At 38.7% G+C, this 19,819-nt stretch overlaps 1 protein-coding gene across 2 annotated transcripts in view; it reads right to left on the bottom strand.

Moving 5' to 3' along the window:
- Window positions 1-142: 142 nt before the first annotated feature.
- cracd (capping protein inhibiting regulator of actin dynamics) overlaps window positions 143-19,819 on the bottom strand; it is a 28,623-nt gene continuing 8,946 nt past the window's right edge. The window contains exons 2-10 of one of the 2 annotated variants that reach the window (XM_055165081.1): window positions 9,733-9,904; window positions 8,565-8,706; window positions 7,277-7,450; window positions 6,752-6,961; window positions 5,465-6,154; window positions 3,966-5,358; window positions 2,828-3,018; window positions 2,274-2,436; window positions 143-1,869 (exon numbers count right to left, since the gene is read on the bottom strand). In XM_055165081.1, coding sequence (XP_055021056.1) covers window positions 1,709-1,869; window positions 2,274-2,436; window positions 2,828-3,018; window positions 3,966-5,358; window positions 5,465-6,154; window positions 6,752-6,961; window positions 7,277-7,450; window positions 8,565-8,606 — 3,024 coding nt within the window. In that variant the 5' untranslated portion in view covers window positions 8,607-8,706; window positions 9,733-9,904 and the 3' untranslated portion in view covers window positions 143-1,708. Of the gene's footprint in view, window positions 1,870-2,273; window positions 2,437-2,827; window positions 3,019-3,965; window positions 5,359-5,464; window positions 6,155-6,751; window positions 6,962-7,276; window positions 7,451-8,564; window positions 8,707-9,732; window positions 10,008-19,819 lie in introns of those variants that run through there. The other variant, XM_055165082.1, reaches the window with a different exon arrangement.

Consider the following 19,819-nt stretch of genomic DNA (forward strand, 5'->3'; position numbering starts at 1 on the left):
AGTAAATGTTGTGCTCCAGTGTTGTGGATAAGGTGCACAATAATTTGGCTTAAGTTCCTGTGAGAGGGCTCCAGTGGTCCTTTTGGAGCAAAAAACAATAAAGATCCACACATTTGATTCCGACATCAGTGTTTAATTTACATTATTCATAACATTTTGTCTTTCTTCAAGAATTTTCTTGTTTATATCTCTAAGTGGGACAAAAAAGTGCAAATTATACCAAACATTTTGTTACATTAACACTGCGTACACTACACTATTGTGCACGACCAAAGTTATAAACAAAATGACGAGTGACTGAGCTGCTGCGCTCCCTTCTGCCCAAAGCTCGTAGTGCCTTTGACTTAGTTACAGAACTTTCTTACAAACATACAGGTCTTTGAGTGGAAAGGGAGGGGGTTGCTTTTTTCATTCAGGAAATGTTTCATTACACTTACAGAAAGAGATGGCCTACAAAACACAAGTGTGAAATGGGATAGTTACAAGCTTTATGTTACAGCAAGCAGGAAGTTGTCCATATTTGTCTGGGAGGAGAAGTGCTGTCAATGCCCAGGTAACACTTGTGGTCTTCAGTGCTGTGTTCAGGTGTGGCCACCTCATTATAAATCACCAATCAGCCAAAACATTATGACTACCTGCCTGTTAATGTAACAAACTGAAGGAAAAAGTGACCTTTCTAGTAGTTGAGATACCTATGTGTGTCTGTTAGACCCCATGCCATATGCCTACACTCCTAATTTGTTTAATTGTGAAGTTCACTGGAGCTGATTCTTTGGGCATAATGTTGTGGCTGATCTGCGTATTGTTACTGTCACAGTCATCACGGACACAGTTATTTTCCATTAAGTAAAAAAGAGAAAAGGCTCAGAAGATACAGTAGTGTTAAAACACAGACAAATCCATTGCTTTACATAAATAATACCGGCCCGGGCAGCTGGAGAGATGCCTTCTCATTTTAGATTATTGTTACTGTAGCCCTTAAAACACCATTCATAAACACTGTAATGTATTCACCTCTCATACAGAATTGTCCCTATTATCTTTAAGTGAGCTATTTACATCCGTGGTGACGCTGTTGGCTACTAAATACAAAAGTTGGCTATTGCATTGGCCAGCCACGTTTGGGATTGGCTGCTTGGAAAAGTCCCCTGAATGTGGCAGATTTAGCAAACATTTTCTCTTTTTTTGTACATGAAGTGATGTGTGCGCATGCCTGCAGTACATACTACATAAGAGTGTGCGTTTGTATTTTGATGTGAAGCGCACTTTAGCATGATAAGGGTACCATCCAGTGTGGACAAAGTTTTATGGGATAGGAGATTTGGAAATAGGGTACAGCTTTACGGAAAAATAAGAGACCGCTATTTTTTCCCCTTCTTTGACACAATCTGACACAAAACTGGTTACAAAGTACTTACAACACCTAATATTGACTTCAGGTTGGTCTTTAGTCCAAAAATAAAACTTGGCCCAAAATGTAGAAGACAAAATGCCATATATTTACTTTGACTTAAGTAATCTTATTTTGATGTAACAATACTCTTTCTAGAGTACATCTGGCCAGCCTACCCACTGGTGGCAAAGAAAAATATAGTTTTACAGTTAAGTTGTTTTTTTTTATATTGCACTTTTATCTTGTCTTGCATTGGTCTCTTATTTTTCTCAGATCCCTATAGGTTATAGATGGTAAAGTGAAAGTCATTTTCCTCTATTTGATTATCTGTGGACAGTCGCTCCAGGCTTTGGCCTTCCTCTTGGCCAGAGCCAGCCAGGCCGGCTCAGTGGATACCTGTGCAGAGTCGCTGGAGGGGAAGCGTTTTGACACGTCCTTGACAGCAGGAGGAGACGGAGTAGAATCTGCAATCTCAACTGTAGAGACACAAACCATACCATATATGACGCAAAGCATTACAAGGCCATCAAGTCACCCATAAAAAATCCAACAATGGGCAATCTTTCTCTCTGGTTTTCCCATAGAAACCCATTCAAGTTTGGGAGGGGTAAAAAGGTACACTGAAAAGGTACACTGATTTGTAATCACTGGTATCTGCCCAGTCTTCAACAATGTATTGAAACTGGCAGCAAAAATGTTCAGTCAAAAAAACATTAAAGATCATGATCTTATAATATACAGTAGAGGATTATAATGTATCTATCAACCAGTTTCACCCATTATACTTAACTGATAATATGAAAAGCTCATAAGTATGTGTATAGCTTAAGAGGAATAAAACCTTTGGATATATAAATGTTTATAGTTCCTGTGTTCTCACCTGTCACAGAGCTGGGGAGGGTGTTGGCCTTCTTGAGTTGCTCACGCCGCTCCAATCGTCCCAGGAGAGAGTCCGGTCTCTTGGGTTCTTCAGGGGTCTGAGGCTTTGAGCTGGGACTAGTGCTCCCACTTCCTCTGCTGTCTGTGGGGCTCGGTAATGTAAGCTGCAACAACAAGAAATCCCCCTTTAAGTATTTAAAAACCAATGAGTACTAGCTAAAATATATTGTAAATCATTTACAAAACCAAATCAGATCTAAGACTGAACCAGGACTAAACTAGAACAAAACCAGGGTGAAACCAAGACTAAATGAATACTGAACTAGGACTAAACCAGCAGAAAACATGATTGATGAACCAAGTCACATCCATAACTTACAGTACTCCACCACAGTTTGAGACCACAATCTCAAAATAGATCCACTTGACACTCAACTCAAGTCAAATTGATTATGTGTGGCACACTGAAAAAACACAATTGCACCACAAAGTGCTGAACAGAACTCTAAACCCCGACATACATAAAACATATTAAATGACCACACGAGTACATACACTGTCCCTCTCTCGGGTGTGTTTCTCAGCTAGTTTGGCCTCTCGTTGGCTGCGGCGGTCCTCACGGTTCTGCTGCTGCTCTCTGAAGCCCTTCTGTTTCTGCAGTGCTAAATGGATCCAGAGGGGGGCACCCTCCTTCTCCTGCACCTTTGCACTGTCCAGAGAGTGCCTACTTTGAAGGGATGGTTTCTCTGTGGAACAAAGATGCAAAGATGAGTAAAAGAGTAGGATCACAGTAGCTCAAAATGAAAATTCAGTAAACTGTGGAAAAGTCCTGATTTTGAAGATTTTGAATTCATCTGGTAGATGGAGGAGGTTAAAAATTTGCCGAATCCATGTCATAATTTTCTTTTAATCTAGAATAATCCTTCAATGCAGCACCTTTCTACATACCCTAACCCTTGTTTGCCTATTTGGCAAACAGTAGTAGAAAAACACACCAGTCCTTTTCTAACAATAGAACCATTTGGAGTTAACATTTGGGAGAAGATGCAAACCATAAAATTGTTTAGGAAAAATAAGGCAATTGCACGTATATATTTAAGGTTTTATGATGAGTCTGGAAATTCACCATTCCTAACAGTGCAAGACTTATACCTTAATCAATGAACATCTATTCACAACATTTATTTTAATATGAATGTTTCATAGTCCATTTAGTTTACTTTAGATAATGTTCTTGCACAAACTATGCACATAAAACTACTATTTACCTAAAAGTCACTTGTGTTGCCAGTCATTCAAATCACTCATGATTAATGTTGCTGTGTAAGAACAGACTGAACCTGAAAATACTGGAGAGGCCATAGGTCAAACCTTAAGACAACTAAAGCAAGAAAAAAAAAAGTTGAAAAATGTAGGAGGTGCAATAATGATATTCTTGGAGTGACATAATGACAAAAGTACTTAGCTGCGTTTTAAAACGTCACTACCCTGTTTTAAAATGTCACTACCCATTGGTGACAAATTAAAAAATATATAGTTTTTGCTTCTTCTACCTTTGACATTAAACTACTTTTTCCAATTACTTGTTTTTTAATTGATTTTAGACGTAATAGTCATAATACTTGAGTACATGTTTTGGTTACCCACCTAATACAAATATCAAACTGTCCTCAAAGTGTCTTAAATCACTGACCTTTTCGGATAAGCTCTGTTTTGCGGTCACTCTTCTCTCTCCAGGGGATGTTAATGGAGGGAAAGAAGGACTTTTTCTCCTTAGGCTCCTCCTCTCCTGGCGAGTGTCCTTGGCTGCACCTCTGCATCTCCTCTCCCCTACCTCCTACCTGTTCATGACTTGTTGACTCTACTACCACTTCTCTGGGACTGTGCATCACATGGTGCACTTTAGGAAGGGGTGAGGGTGGGGGAGTTGGTACTGACCCAGTTGGTTTTGGAGAGGTTGCTGGCCTCCTGTATACTGGAGGTTTTGAGATGATTTTCTCACTTTCAGTGTGCGGGGTGGGGCTTGGAGACTTTGCTTGTTTTGCCCTAGGTGAGTGTATATACTTGCTGACAGCGCCTTCCTTTTGTGGTGATATAGGACTGACTCTTTCTGAAAAAACTGAGGAAATGTCTGAAATTGGCTCTATAGGCGTCAAAGGTGATGGAACGCCGTCAAAGCTATCCCCATCGCTGTATCTTTTCTTTCGCTTTTCTGTGGATTGTTCATTATGGAAACGTAAAGAGTAGTTAGTCCGCCTCAACTTGATCCCAAAAGGAGATGGTGCATCCTCTCCATCCAGATTCAAGTCTTCGTCTAAGTCTTTAATTTCATAACTCTCACTATATGCCCTAGTTTTTAACATTTCTGATTCAGGTTTAACCCCTGGTACAAGGAAAGATGGCAAGTCTTTGGCAAAAACGCACTCATCCGATGCCCTCTCCACAATTCTGACACTTTTGTTTTTCGGTTTAGGCGCTGGAGACACTGGAGGTTCATAAGACATTTCACTTACATCTTCTGGACTAAAAACCTCAGAGTTCCTGTTGGAATCTCCAAACTTCTTTTTTGCTGGCGTGATTGAGAACTTGGCGCTAGCGGACATAGTTTTTCTGAGGTGTGTATGGGAGAATGCAGGTTGCTCTTCTGGAGGCGGTTGGCATTTTGTCATTTCTGGATCGGGGTAGCTTCCATCTTCTACCCCTTTGAAAATCTTTGATCGAATGCTTGCCCACTCTGCCAGGACATCTGAACCGGGTTGGTCAGTGGAAAAGGAGGCTTCGCTGAGGGATTTTGTTTTGCCAGATTTGCGATCTGGGGAAGTTTTGTTTTTAGTTGGGGTTCCTGGTGTCTTCTTCTCATCCAAACCCAGTAGAGATTTACATGCAGTGTCCTTGATCTGGTCAAGGTTTACCGCAGGTCCACAAAGCTGAGCCCCAGTCACTAAGATGGCGGTGTGGGGGATGTAGGTGGAGGGGGACAGGTTTGAAGGGTCTTCAGAGGAGGCGGGTTTAGCGCTCTCTTTGTGATCTGCTACAGTGGCCCCCTGGTGATGAGCGGATCCAGGTGTAACTGGCGTCAAGTTTACCTTTGAAAAAAGAGGAAACAATTATTTAAAAAATTTGTAATGAAAGATGACAGATGATTGTTCTTTTCAACCACTACACCATAAAAACACACATAAATTGTCTTACCTTTTGGAACAGGATCTGCTTCTCTCCAGACGACACCTTAAATGAAAAGGGCTTCTGTCTCTCTTCCATCTCCTTCCACCTCAGCTCCTCCTCTTTCTCTTTCCTCACTCTCTCCTCCTCCTGTTGTTTCCTTCTCTCCTCTTCCTCTTTCCTCTTCCTGGCTTCCTCCTCCTCTCTTCTCTTTCTCTCCTCTTCCTCCTTCCTTTTCCTCGCTTCCTCTTCCTCTCTCAGTCGCTTCTCCAGTAGTTCCTGCTGCCTCCTTTCCTCTTCCTCCTCTCGCCTCCTCCTCTCCTCTTCCTCATGTCTCTTTCTTTCCTCCTCAGCTCGTCTCCTCTCCTCCTCCTCTCTCTGTCGCCGTAACAGCTCCTCTCTCGCCCTTCGCTCCTCTGCCTCTCTGTGAAGCCTCTCCTCCTCCTCTCTACGTCTCCTCTCGTCCTCCTCTCTGCGTCTCCTCTCCTCCTCCAGCTCCCTAATCCTCTGCTCCTCAGCTCGTTTCCTTTCTTCTTCAGCTCGTCTCCTCTCCTCTTCCTCCCTCCTCTTCCTCACTTCCTCCTCATGCTGCCTCCTTCTCAGGCTCTCGGAGGGCTGGAGTGGCTCTGTGGCTGATGCTCGGCGCTGGTTTGCAGCAGAGAAACAAGGAGCTTCAGAGTCCTCTTCCAACAAACCCGGAATAGACACGTCCTGTAGGTCCTTGGACACAAAAGATCATTTTAGCCCAAGGTCATGTTTGTATATTTCGCCATTTGGTGAATAAAGGTTAACCCTCTCCAGGCAGGCATTGCAGATTTGCAACAGCTAAATTCCAATTACCTACTTACTCCACATCCATATTATATGAGCTTTTTTTACTCAGGAGCCTTTTCTCCCATCCATGCTGATAAACGTGGGCGATGCAGACTGTGCAAGAATGGCTACACGCAAACGGCCTGCCAGAAGTGCAAAATACTTTTACTACTACCCCATATGATAATTTTCCCCAAATTTCAGATTTTTCCTGATACTAAAACTTAATTTGAGCCTGAGAGGGTTAAGGGGGTACTGCAGGAAGCTCCAAAACCTTTTCTTCAGTGACATAAAACTGCACTAAACAAGCAAGCGACTCTACCAAATCAAGTACTTTTTGGCAAATAAAAACACCTGTAATCGAATAAAGATGATGCCTCACAGATTTAAGGGAGCCCAAATATGTAACAATGATAAATGTAATAGATATTAAGTAAGTGTAATACTTGAGGTACTGTACCCTCATTTCAACACCCCTCGCATCATCAGGCCATCACGTCTCACCTGTGTGTAACACCGGTGCTTGCGAGACACTCTCTGGTTCTTCGGTTTGACTGACAGTTTATGTTTTGCCGCAGTGTTGTCCAGACGAGGGCCGCTCTGAGGAACTGCGTCCAGGTTTATAGACTCGATGGTCCCAGTGGGAGGAAGAACTCGTTTGGATCTGGGAGACTTTGCTGGGGGGCTGCTGTGAGGGGCGGCTGCTGGGACAGGCTGGAACAACAAAAAACACATGACTAGAATAACCTTCAATCAATCTTCAGATTAATACATGAATAAAGTTCAAATGTGCATGTAGAAGGACAGCAGTATAGACAGCAAAAATGAAGGTTATTCAAAATTTTTATATATACTGCTTTTATTAACATAATATAACTTAAATAGTGTGAAATAGTACATTAAAATATTCCTATAATATATTATCAATTCTCTGTATTAAACAGGATAGACAGTTTTCATATGGTGACTACAGTTACAGTTTGGGCATACAGTGGAGAGAAGATGGACGATAATCAATGGCTGACTCACTTTTGGCTCGGGTGAGGGTAGTTCTGTTTCAAGTGGGACCTGGATTTGAGCTAGCACTTGGACCTTCATGGGACTCCTGGGAAGCTCCTCATCGTCTGTACTGCCCTCATCTCCTTCACTTCTGCGCATAGAGGGAGGCTTCTGTCCAAACTTTATACTTGACGCAATCTGCCTCTGTCGAGTCACAAAAGAGATGTGCAGCATGATGTTAGCAAAATATGTCTTGAAATGATATAACACCTTTACACTGGTTACATTGCATTATTCATTCCCTCCACACTCACTGGTGGTAAGCAACTTCTATAGCTACAGCTGCCCTGGGTTAGACTGTGATTTATTGGACCACCACCAATCACTCACACAGAAACCACATTCATTATAAACAGGGTGGGTAAAATGCCTTGCTTGAGGACACAACAACAGTAAGTAAGGTCCGAAATGGGTTTAAATGGCTGGTGTACAAGCTCTGTAACCACTGAGCCAAACAGCCCCAAGCACAGATATACAGCAAATAAGGGCCAAGAGTCTTTCTAATCCGTTCATTTCATTCACTGTCACTGACCATGTTAACAACTGAGTGTCAGTGTCAACAGAACAAAAGCAGGCATGAAACCAATTAAAGCAATGCAAACTTTGCCAATCACAGCCACACTTTATTGCCCCCTCCCCCATAAGATAAAGGTTATTAGAAATTAAGAGTGAGAGTTCTTTGCTTCCTTGTTCCTCATTGTAGCACTAGTTGAATTGTAGCTAATAGTAATTATTACTATTGTATAAATATGAGTGGCAACGTGACATTATCCTATGAAGAAGTGATTAAACGAAAATGATAATCAACGCACAAGTCAAGGTTATCTTAATAGTGCTGTTATCGTTTATGGAGACAATAGTCAATCTGGTTAAATGCCAAAACAATAAAAGTTATACCTCACATTTTCATCTTATTTGAAAGTGAAACAAGTAACCAAATAAGTCTTGTACAGCAATGGTTAGATGTACTTCTACTACTGCTACTTCAAGAACTAATACTGCAAAACAGCTAACTATAGATACTAGATATTAATAATCATTACTAAAATTTGTTTAACTGCTACCCACTGGCAAAGTTATATCAAGAACCTGTTCCATATCTAAATGTATGCAGAAATTGAGTCATCGTTTGCATTATTGTCAATAAGTTCACTATTCATTTTCTGCAATTGCCCAATCTATTTACTGCCCTGACATGTCAAACTTTAGTCTGTACAACTCAAAATGACTAAATGATCCAGTTCTTCCATTGACTAACCTGCAGATTCCTGACTTTATCCGAGACGTTTTCCTGGGACATTGTGTGCTCTCCCCCTCCGTCCTCCTGTTTGGACGTAGTTTCTTCTGGGATGAAGATGCTGTCGTGTGAGAGCGCTCGAGCTCCTATGGGGTTCACCTCCCTGAAAACAAATACAAAATACATTTTAAATAAAAACTAAATCATTGTCTAGCATTGACTTGCATGCTGCAGTGTGGCTCACTCAATCATTGTCCTCAATAGAAATGAATTGGCTCTCCACACACGAGCACTTTTACTACATCAATTAAGCCTGTCTAAAGCCTTTTTATGATCTGTATTTGAGCAGAGCCTCACCCTTTACTCAGCTGATTGTGAAATAACAGCTTTATGGATGTCAAGTTTAACACTGTGACACCACATGTGACTGATTAAACCAAGCTGCAATGATGTAGAAAGATAAAGTCTTGTTTACATTCACTAAATAAGCATAAACTATAATGCAGTGTTTAACAGGGGTCTGTCTATATTGATAAACAAAATACATTATTTATGCAGTATTGAAATTATGCATAAAACAATATATAACACAAAAGTGAAGCCTCAAAAAATAAGTTAAAAAATAGCAAGAAGAAAGAATGAAAAGAAAACAGAAAGGGGCATTAAACAAGCTGTTATTAAAATATGCAAATCCTTAAAATAGCACAAAGCAACTCTGAAAAGGAAGAAGATAACATTAAAATGAGGTCATGATTTGGAAATACTTTATTGCCTTCCTGCATGGACAATAAACTGGTAGATTTGAATTGGGATATGACAAAATGGCATATATTTATACCACTTGACTTTACTTTGACCATTTTACTACCAAATATATTCAGGAGTGTATACGTCTTAACTTGGAGTTAACTTTCAGGGACATTTTGGTAGCCTGTAGTTCTCATGCTGACTAATCCATTATATGACACCACTTACTCACAATTCAGTGGAAAATCTACTTGTACTATCAGTGCTCTGTCTTGATACTAGATAAAAACAAAGATTACTTCATAGCCTGCTCTAAGTGTGTTCCTTTATTATACTAACTAAAACTATGTATAAAACCACTACAACTATGACTATTCTAAGAGCTACTAATACAGCTACCAACATTGTTATTGTAAAATTGATTATTTATAGCATGTTTTACCTCAGATGTTGACTGCCCTCCTCATCTTCAGACACTACTCCATTGCAGACCTCCCCAGTGGAAAAGCTGGACTTAAGCTCAGCTCCATCAAACCCGGCTTTGGGCTCTCTCTTCTTCTTCTTCCCCCCGAAAAGTCGCTTGAACGGCTGGAATTTGCCCTGTCGCTTTCTCTCTGAGGACACACACAAAAACACATGACAATAAAAATCAATGCCAATCTAACTTTTTATCACCAGATAAAGACAAAGGGCATATGAAGAGGAACGTTATGAAGCAGTGCGATTTTGGATTAAGGGGAAGTGAATCTTAAGCAACGCATGGGATGAGAATGTTGGCTTGTCTTCAGATGCAACCACATACAGGAAGTAGACAGATAAACAACTAAATATTTCCTACTAAAAAGATAATGGATTGAACCCAAATTGGTCACTCACAGATGTAAACAACCTGTGAACAAAAGTGTACATAAAGTCATTGTCTTCTTCATTGGTGCATGTTTCATTAACTTATTTTATTAGTCTCATATCTCATTTGTGATAGCAATATTCTAATTTCAATACCAATAAAAATCCAGTGCTGTATAATGCTGATGCCTGCAGTGTGTGAAATTAGCCGCCAAAGTTCAGACACAGGGAAAATGATCAGGCAGCTGGGGTCACTCTCCGGAGATTTTGTCACCGTTTCAAATCGTTATCAAACAATGTTGATAGAATTGCAACTTAATGACACTGATTAAACTATACTGCACGTGCATTTACGGTAACATCCACACAACCCCTGGCCTTTAATCCACTGGACTGTGATTTCTTTATATAACAGATGTATTTAGCATTAAAGATGTCAGAAGCAAGAACGTGGTAAATCAGTACAGAAAATACTATTCCTGACTACAATAAAATAGACTACACTACTTTGAACAGGGAGCATTTCTTAACACCTTCACCAGTGGTTTAGTCCAGATTTAGATTTGATTTAGTCTTGTTTATGACCATGTGTAGTCCTCATTTAGCCTTTATCCTGGTGATAGGCAGTATATTTAAAAGCCATTACTGTACGATGTTAACTGTGTGAGAAACCAGGCCAACCAAGTGTCTCTCCTAATGACACAGCAGCAGAAGTTAAATTAAGACAATCAGGTTTCACACAATCAACCTTCTGAGCAACCATGACCATAAACTTTTGTGTGCTCAGGCCTGCTCAAAGACTGTATGGCCTTTAAGAGAAAGTTAAAAACATTTTTTGAGTTTTCACACTTGACTGTGACTGGTTAAATTCACATGTCATTCACTCAGGCTGACCAATACGAGTGTGTGAGGAAAATAGATGATATATGTCTGTATTTGAGTATTAAGATACACTAAACAAAAAAGCACTCAATCACAATATAATTAATAAGGATGTAACGATATCTAAATCTCACAGTACGATATTTATTGCGATATTTTGAAGAGGCTAATATAATTGTAGGTGGGACACTTTTTTGCTTTTAAAATACTTTGTTCTGTCATAATCCCAAGAATTCAAGTAAAAAACATATTTCTGCATGTTGTCTGCACTGAAATGAATCATGAGATATGTAGTTCCCTATGTTTATAAGCTTTTGCTACTATAAAACAATGCATTTAAGCAAAGGAACTTGTGATTCGATATATTGTGACAGCCCACGATATTACTGTGAGACGTCTGACCATACGATATCACGATATTTCGGTTATTGTTACCATCTAGTAATTAACCATCTCTCCAAATGATGACTTTACAACTAAATGCTATTTTGTTATAATTAAATTTGCATTTTAGCCCAAATATTTTATAGAAAACATCAACAAACTTTCCCAGTAGTAGCGTGTAAAGTTCTTGTGTTTATTGACCTTATGCAATCCTCAACTGTAAACACTGGAGCTTTTTTAGGCAGTAATGTCTTGCCGTTTGTGTGTAGGTTACTTCCTGGTTGGTTCCATGGCCCGCAGAGTGCAGTGGGTGAGGTTACAAGGCCACTCTACACCAGACATCTTCAGCACAGCTCCCTTTACGGCTAAAAGTAGAAACTGGTGTGGGATTTCACTGGCTAGCCCTTCACAGCACCGCCGCATCAGGGGAAATGGTACAATGAACTCACAGAGACGCTGCACTCTGGAGGGACGTGGGGTATTTTGGGCCATAAAAGTAAACATTACAGTTTACATGTAGGTTTATGTAGATTTAACATATTTAGGCAGGCCAAGGACTTTTCAGCTCATTTATATTATTACAGTGACATTGATATTGATCAACTTTTAGACTCAAGAGGAGTGGAAACCTGGGCCACTGTATTGTTTTTAATATGCAGTTCAAAAGCTCAATTTGAACTCACCAGTGCACAGCCTTGAAGTTTTTACCACGGTGATACTTTGCTGCTGCACTCTGTTCTGTCTAAAGCTCTGTTACTCAAGTTAGATTTAATCTGAGCTTTATTTAACACAATCTATAGAAGATAATTTGTTCCATTAGATTTTAAATTTTTAATACTGCTGAATTTCTCACTTTGAATTCTTTAAATCTCAAAAAACAAAAAGCTTCATTCATCAGACTGTTAGGATGCTGAACTTTTCCCCTCTCTAACCACCAGACAGCCAGGAAGCAGGAATCTGTATCTCCCTAAAGAAAAACATTGGACTTTCCTTTTATTTTATTATTATTCTTTAATTTAGAACATTGAGAGTGAGAACATAATTCCAATTGTTCATTTGGAAATTTGACAATAATGAATTGAACTGAATTTATCCAGAATTTTAGTTGCTGAAATCACCTTTTAAATATTCAGCACACCTATTTTCAAGCCCTCAAATTCAAAAGTCAAAATTCCAAGTGAAAAAAAAATTAGCAGGAAAGATCCACGATGCCACGGCAAACTCGTTAGATCCAAATTCAACTCTGAGCAATGTGAAATACCACGGCTAAGATGTCCAAGAGCAGTTTAAGTAGTCTTTCAAATAGCACCATCATTTTGACTTACTGACTGGACAGCATGAATAAATTTAATAATGATGCAGCAACAGTTTTATCTTTATAAAAAATACAAACTTTTAGGTCATATTTTACAGTGTATGTTAGGTAACAGAGTGCACTGGCAACAGAATGTGATGTTGCACTGATGCTCTCGCAGCCTTTGCACTTGTACCATCCCATAATGCTTTGCTCTGGGCGCTCTCACACACTCATGCATGAAACAGGACAGGGCACTTTTGGAGCCATGGCACATCACTCTGTTTAACTGCTGTGTCTGCTCCTCCCGTCTGCTTCTCTTACACTTTTGAACTGCTTTAGTCCTGAAAACGCACCTGTTTTTTATGCAGACCATGTGAAAAGGTGATCTTAACATGTGGTGTGAGCAAAACTTGCACCAAAGCAGAATCAGAAGAGACACAGGAGACTGGATCACATTAAGGCCTTTTGAAGTGAACACGCCTATAACAGATTACATACACCACACGGAGATGTCAGGGGTTGCAGTCGAAATCTAAAACATGCGTCGACTTCATATGGACTCTCTATGGACCAAAACACATGACCCAATGTAAGTACTAGTAAATCATAAAGTATTATTATTATTATGTCAGATGTTTTGGTAAACTGTTGATCTGGTGGAGAAAGAAAAAAGAAATCTTAGTACTGTTAGTACTGTAAGTACTCTGCAGAGTACTGTCAAGTACTCGATGAGCTGTTGGATGACTACAAGAAAATACATGTATCATTTCATAGTGTCACAATATTTTTGAATGAATGCTAAACATAGTTAGCCTGATTCATCAACCGGTTTCACTTTGTGGAAACCGTCTGACCTCGCAACATTAGAATTCGTTCACTTAACGGTAGGCAGGTACTTTCAATCGCTGCTATTTGGTCGTATGTAATGCGCCGCAAATGGGGCTAACTGGTTTTTTGATTTTTAACTGAGCAGAGGCACTAGGTGGCGGCCTGCTTGGCTAAAATGTAGCATTTAGAATCTTAAAATCCCTCTGGTTTAATAAGAGGCTTAATGAAAAATGTCTCTGAGATGTGACAACACTATCCCATGCTCTGTAGATGATAGTAAGACTATTAGAATTAATTATGTTTATTTGAAAAGTCATTATACAAAGGTCAATAAATACAAGCTCTTGATATATTAAAGGTCCTCAATCTACCCCATATTTCCCTTGTATTTTTCCCATGAGCCTGAATCTAATTAGAACGCATTATTGTCCAATAATCAGGAAGTGTGTTTTAGCACGCAAGATGTTGTTAAGTTTACCCTCACAACTCAGTACTGGTCTCTGTGAATTGTGAAAAGCATTTATAAACTTATCAAGGTGAATAATTAGGATGCTCAGAATGTATAAAGTATGTGAGGAATAACTTTTGATCACTACTTTTGACAAATATAGCAAATTCTGAATTGTTGCAACAAAGCAAAACCACAGCACACAATTTATATATCGTCAAACTCAAACCAATCAGCACACACCATGCATTCCTTAAAGGGACAGTCCTCTCATACATATAGGGCTTAAATCAAATCCTGAACTGTCACTTTAAGATGAAAAAGCACTCGTTTTCCTATTTACCTGGGCCCTTGGGTTGGGTTACCTCTAAACTCATGTCACTCTGGGTTTCCGTGGCATCTGTTGCCATGGTTGCTGCAGCAAAAGAAGCAGGAAGTGAGTGAGAAGGGATGATGGTGTTTGACAATTTTCAAATTAAGAAACACAACCAAGTAAAATGATAAAATGGGTGAAGCAAGCAATTTATGAAAGGTATTCGAAGGTTAAATGTGACACTATTTGAAAAATGAGGCAAGAAAGTACCAAAAAAGGCTACAATACTTTAATAGTACATACATATAGACATACACATACTACTAAGCATCATCAGACAATAGCAGCAGAAGAACTGTTACTTATACATAAACAGAAAATGGGGTACATTTTTTCATCTTTGTGATGGAAATGTATATTGTGGAAAGATTTCTCTCAGTCTGTCTTTGTGTAATTGAATGCGATTTCTACCTTAGACCAGAGCAGTCATTAACATGTGTAAAGTCTCAGCAGATACAACTGTCTCCACCTCCAGGAAACCCTGTGTTGTCTTAGCTTTGATGCACAACTATAAATTGTGCTTTAACTGTCCTCAAACGTAGGTTGTGGTTATGGTTATTAGCATGAGTCTGTGAAACAAAAGTCATTTTGCTTTGATATGTATGTAACTTGTATTTCTGTATAAATACTCAGAGCTCAGATGCTCTGGGGGAGATACTCGGGAGATGGAGAGAAGGGGTGACTGGGAAGAGGATTCTCTAGAGAGGCTGTTGATCTCTGACCAGGGCAGGCCTAGGCCTTGTTCATATCTGCTTTAACGAGAATAAACCTTTGTCTGTATGCCAAAAGCTCATCGGGCTTTGCAAATGGATTAATTATTTATAAACAAGACATACATAATTTTTTCCACAACAATTTGGTGCCAAGAAGCAGATTTCACAAGTGGTTGTCCAGAACACAGCGCAGATGGAATTTTGTCTGCTTTTGCTTTCTTTCCTGAAGCATGGAGCAATGGAAATGTATGGACATTGGGTTCTGTCCTGGACCATCACCACTGGATTTGAACAAGATCTGCTTGGTAAGCATTTGCAATACAGACTCTATTTCATTTAAGTTAATTTGAAAGGAAACCTTCATCTACAAACACTTGGAAATATTCAAAGGACAGTGTGCCTCCAATTGGAGTTGAATGGAGTTCTCTTAGCTCTGTTCCTATATAATATTTAATTCATCTCACAAAAGCTAAAATTTCCATATTTCACTTATTTTCTACTTGACACTTTTCAATGTTTTTGACTCCTAAATCTCATGTATTCCACCATGCTGCTTTAGCAACATGCTGCAAAATACAATGCCAACAACAAAGACCATCTCCCACTCTTAATTTCATCACCTTTGAGACATTCTAGGCCACTTTTTCTTTAAGCCACTGAAACTAAGATATTGGAAGTTACAAGTGCTTAAACAAAAATGGGGAGGAAAACTTAAAGGGAGTATGTGACACTAGAAGGGACCTTCTAGTGTCACATACTCCCTTGTTTTTTTGTTGTCTTGTTGATTTTTTGAGAAGAAAACATGGAGATAAGAAGTCTTCAGAATGTGATGCATTCACTTTAAAGAATGTTCTTGCATCGGAAAACAAGTTATGTGAAAATGAGGTTCAAATGAGAGAAAAAGTTAAATTTCTCAGAGCAAAGATGGGAGAAGAGCCAATTGAAAAAACAAAAAAAGATTTTTCAAAGACCATGCTTTATCTGTTGTCAACTTGGACAATGGAGACAAGAGTGCCCTTACGCCATGAGCCCTCTGCATTTACACACTCTTCTCCAAGTCAACATGTGGCCTGAAAGCCATAGTGGAACTACAAAACACCTAAAGCCTACTGATGCTTTTTTTTTCTAATTCACTTGTCCTTGTATTGCATTGTGTAAAGGTGAACATGGGTTTAGTTATTACTACACCTTGCTTTACATACAGTATTATCTAGCATCGGGACTAAGGCTGAGTATCATTCAGAAGCTGCCGATATGATACATAACTCGATACAATGAGCTTTCGATTCGATACAATTCAATATATTTCAAATCGATTTAATATGGTTTGATAAAAAATAAAGGCTAAATCATGGTTGCATCATGGCTGTGATGCTAAAAGTCTTTGTGAAAAATTCATATGAAACACAAACATTTTACACAGTGAAAATGTCAAATGTTTCCTTCCTTTAAACAAGCAACAAAACTGTAACAAAATAATTGAGTAAAATAAACCAAATATGGCGGTATATCGATACAGCAACCCATGACATCTATACTGTATCATCACATTAAATGATACGATATATTGATATTTCGATATTTTTGCACCCTAATTGGAACTGCTTGAATGTATTCTCCAGAGTAGAAGTATGCACAAAGTCACTACAGCTAGTGACCAGTCACTGGGTGAAATTTCCCTCTAGTAGTAACTATCTAGTGAACTGATAACTGATTCACTTGTTTGTTTGTTTATTTGTTTGTTTTTTCTTTAAGAAGTGCAATTTAATCAGTGTTTTCTTACAGTAAAAGACAGCTAAGCCAACACAGATGTCTGCTCAGAACAAAAGTTATCTGTTTGCCACAGCATCTTTATACAAAACATAACCATCCTATTACTGCTATATCAGGCTCCTCTTACCAGTTACTAGTCAGAGCGTTTATTAGCAGTGTGGAAATGCCCATGTCCCCAAACATAAAGCAACTTAACATTACACACAACAGGAAGACAACAGTGTGTGCGAGACGGGCTGTCCTAAGAGAGCGTCTGTCTCTAGTGGGATCAGCATGCCGAAGGCCTCCTCTCCCAATGGGACAGAGACTCAAACACTCTTTCACTCATGTCTCACACAGAAAAAGGAGCTCTTTGTCCCCAGGACCAGAACAGAACAGGCAGCAAACAGGCTTACAGTTATTTGTGACAGCACTGACTTTAACTGCTCCTTTATTGAGATACAGTAGACTAAGAAATACATCAAAATACCAGCAGAGCATTGCCCTGACTGACAGGTGAACTCAAGAGAAGTGTAAATTGTATAGTACTTTGAGATAAAAGTATCGGTATGGTATAGCGTTAAATTTCAAACTCGATGTCGATACTCAGGAATAGACTCAATACTTAATACCAATTCCAATACCATGACAAAAAACATTCATAAAATGTGATTTTCAACACCAAATCATAGTACATTCTTTTTTTTTACCATGCAATCTTAATGTGTATGTGTACTCAGTCATATAGGTATGTTCATAGTGGTTCATGGGTGTACACTAGTCTATGTGCTCTTATACTTGTTCTGATACAGCTCAAAATCATTCTAAAGGTATTCAGGAAATGTTAATTTCTGTCTTATGAATGTGACTTTTTTTAGTAAGGATACTTGCATAAATGAGTATCTGATTTTCTCCAAACAGACATCTTTTGTGGAGCATTCTCTGTACGTCAAAAGTGATCCAAAAACAACAAGGGAATTGCTTTGATAAACATGACATACCTCTGTGATAGTAGCAATAGTCAACCATGCACCCGTACCCACTTCCACACTGATTAATCCAAAATGAATACATAATATGCAGTCTAAAACGTTTAGTTTAGAAATTGTTAAAATTCCCTCGCTGTTCATTGTGCATTTGTGGAGATTCTAATCCTATTCTAGGGATGAATAATTAACCTTATTCAATAATTAAAGTAAAGGTTAATTATTCACCTTTAGGTTAATTATTCCCCCTATTGATAAGAATGAAGATGGTGATAACTGATGAAATATGAATAAACTCCTTCCCCTTAAAAGACTTTTCATTTTTTGACAAATGTTTGCAGATATATTTCGCTTTTCTGTTAGAAAACCAGAGTAATCCCACCCCCACCTCCATTCTCTATTCTTGTCTTGTTTGTTTGGTCATATTTGAGTGGAGCGTCTGTCAGTTCTATCTTTGGCAGATGTCTTTATGTGTTTTGCACAGAAGACAAACTCTGCGAAGTAAATGTTATCTGACAGGGAAGCATCAGGCTCTACAGGGCAACAGGGCTATGCTAAATACTGTAAATGTGATGAAATTAAATAAAATAAATAACCTAACCTTCTCATTTTTTTAAAGCAAACAAACATGTAACAATGTGGAGAATATATTGCCACAAAGATATGAGTCTAGTCACCAATGCACCTCCTCCAGAAGACAGATGGATTAATCATTAAAGACAAACATGTCCCATCTGTATCAAAACAAATATAACATTCCCATTATTTTCTTAACCGTCCATTTATCTTATTGTATTACTGTGAAACAGCAAGTAAACAATGAATCGTGTATAACCATTAAATTAACTTGATGAGCTAGTATAAATGGGAACACGTTGGAAAATTGGTGTGGGAGGTCACTTGAAATGATTGATTGGACCACTGGAGCCTTATGTCTACTGGCTATTACTGTAAGTACAGGTAGCTGACCGTGCAGACCGGGAACAGCTTTTGAGCAGTACAAACCAAACCACTGCAGTAAAAGTTGAGGGAACATTGATTTGTCCGCTTGCACAAAGATTATTTTACACAGACGAAACAGATGCTCCTGCCTCCACTGTAACTTTAGGGGAAATGTGAAAGCAAAGAAAGAACAAGTTGGATATATTTTTTTTTAATATATACACTTATACTAATAATAATCTTGTGCCCCTTTTCATACTCAAAGTGCTTTATATTGCATTATTTACTCACTCTCCTCTATTCAGTGGTAAGAAGTCTATCTAATAATAATAATAATAATAATAATAATAATAATAATGATAATACCTTAAACTTTTCTGCCCTGACTCTGCCAAAGGTGCCAATGGACCATCACCTATCACTCACACGCCACATTTGTCATCGGCAAGGTGGGTGAAAAATCTTGACAGTATACAGAAGGTCAAACTCGGATCAAAGAGTAAACAATTGCACTAAAACAATTATAATAAATGTAAATTGTGGATATAAAAATACATTTAATAACTTACTTTGTAGCATGGTGATTAGTAATACCTAACATTGTAAACCTGCTTCTCAAGGAAATAAATTTGACTGAAGCCATAGGTTCTTTCATTTTCTTTCTGCATGGGTCAAGGACATCTAAATTGAAGCGTAAATTAAGCAAAGATGAATGCAAAAATCAAGAATAACTAAAATGCTAACTTCTTTAGTAATAAAATTCACTGCGACTTCTTTTCTTAAACATTTCTGGTTACTATGACGACACAATTACAACCAGACGCAGTGATTCTCTGAACAACCCTCTCACTCTCACTTCAGCCTACAATGAGGACAAACCTCTCCAGACAGCCATGCATGTAAACAGAGAATATTAGGTCTATTCAAATAGAGCTACACCTTAATGTTGTTCAACCACTGTTCATTTTGTTGACTGAAAGTTTGATATAATATTTTTCTGACTATAACTAACTAAAACTATGATAGAAAATACAGACATTTTAGTCAATTGTAATGTAGTCCTATTCACTCAGAGGAG

The sequence above is a fragment of the Boleophthalmus pectinirostris genome, unplaced genomic scaffold, assembly GCF_026225935.1.
Source record: "Boleophthalmus pectinirostris isolate CB_2022bp ecotype Guang Dong unplaced genomic scaffold, ASM2622593v1 HiC_scaffold_7, whole genome shotgun sequence".
NCBI classification, from domain to species: domain Eukaryota; kingdom Metazoa; phylum Chordata; class Actinopteri; order Gobiiformes; family Gobiidae; genus Boleophthalmus; species Boleophthalmus pectinirostris.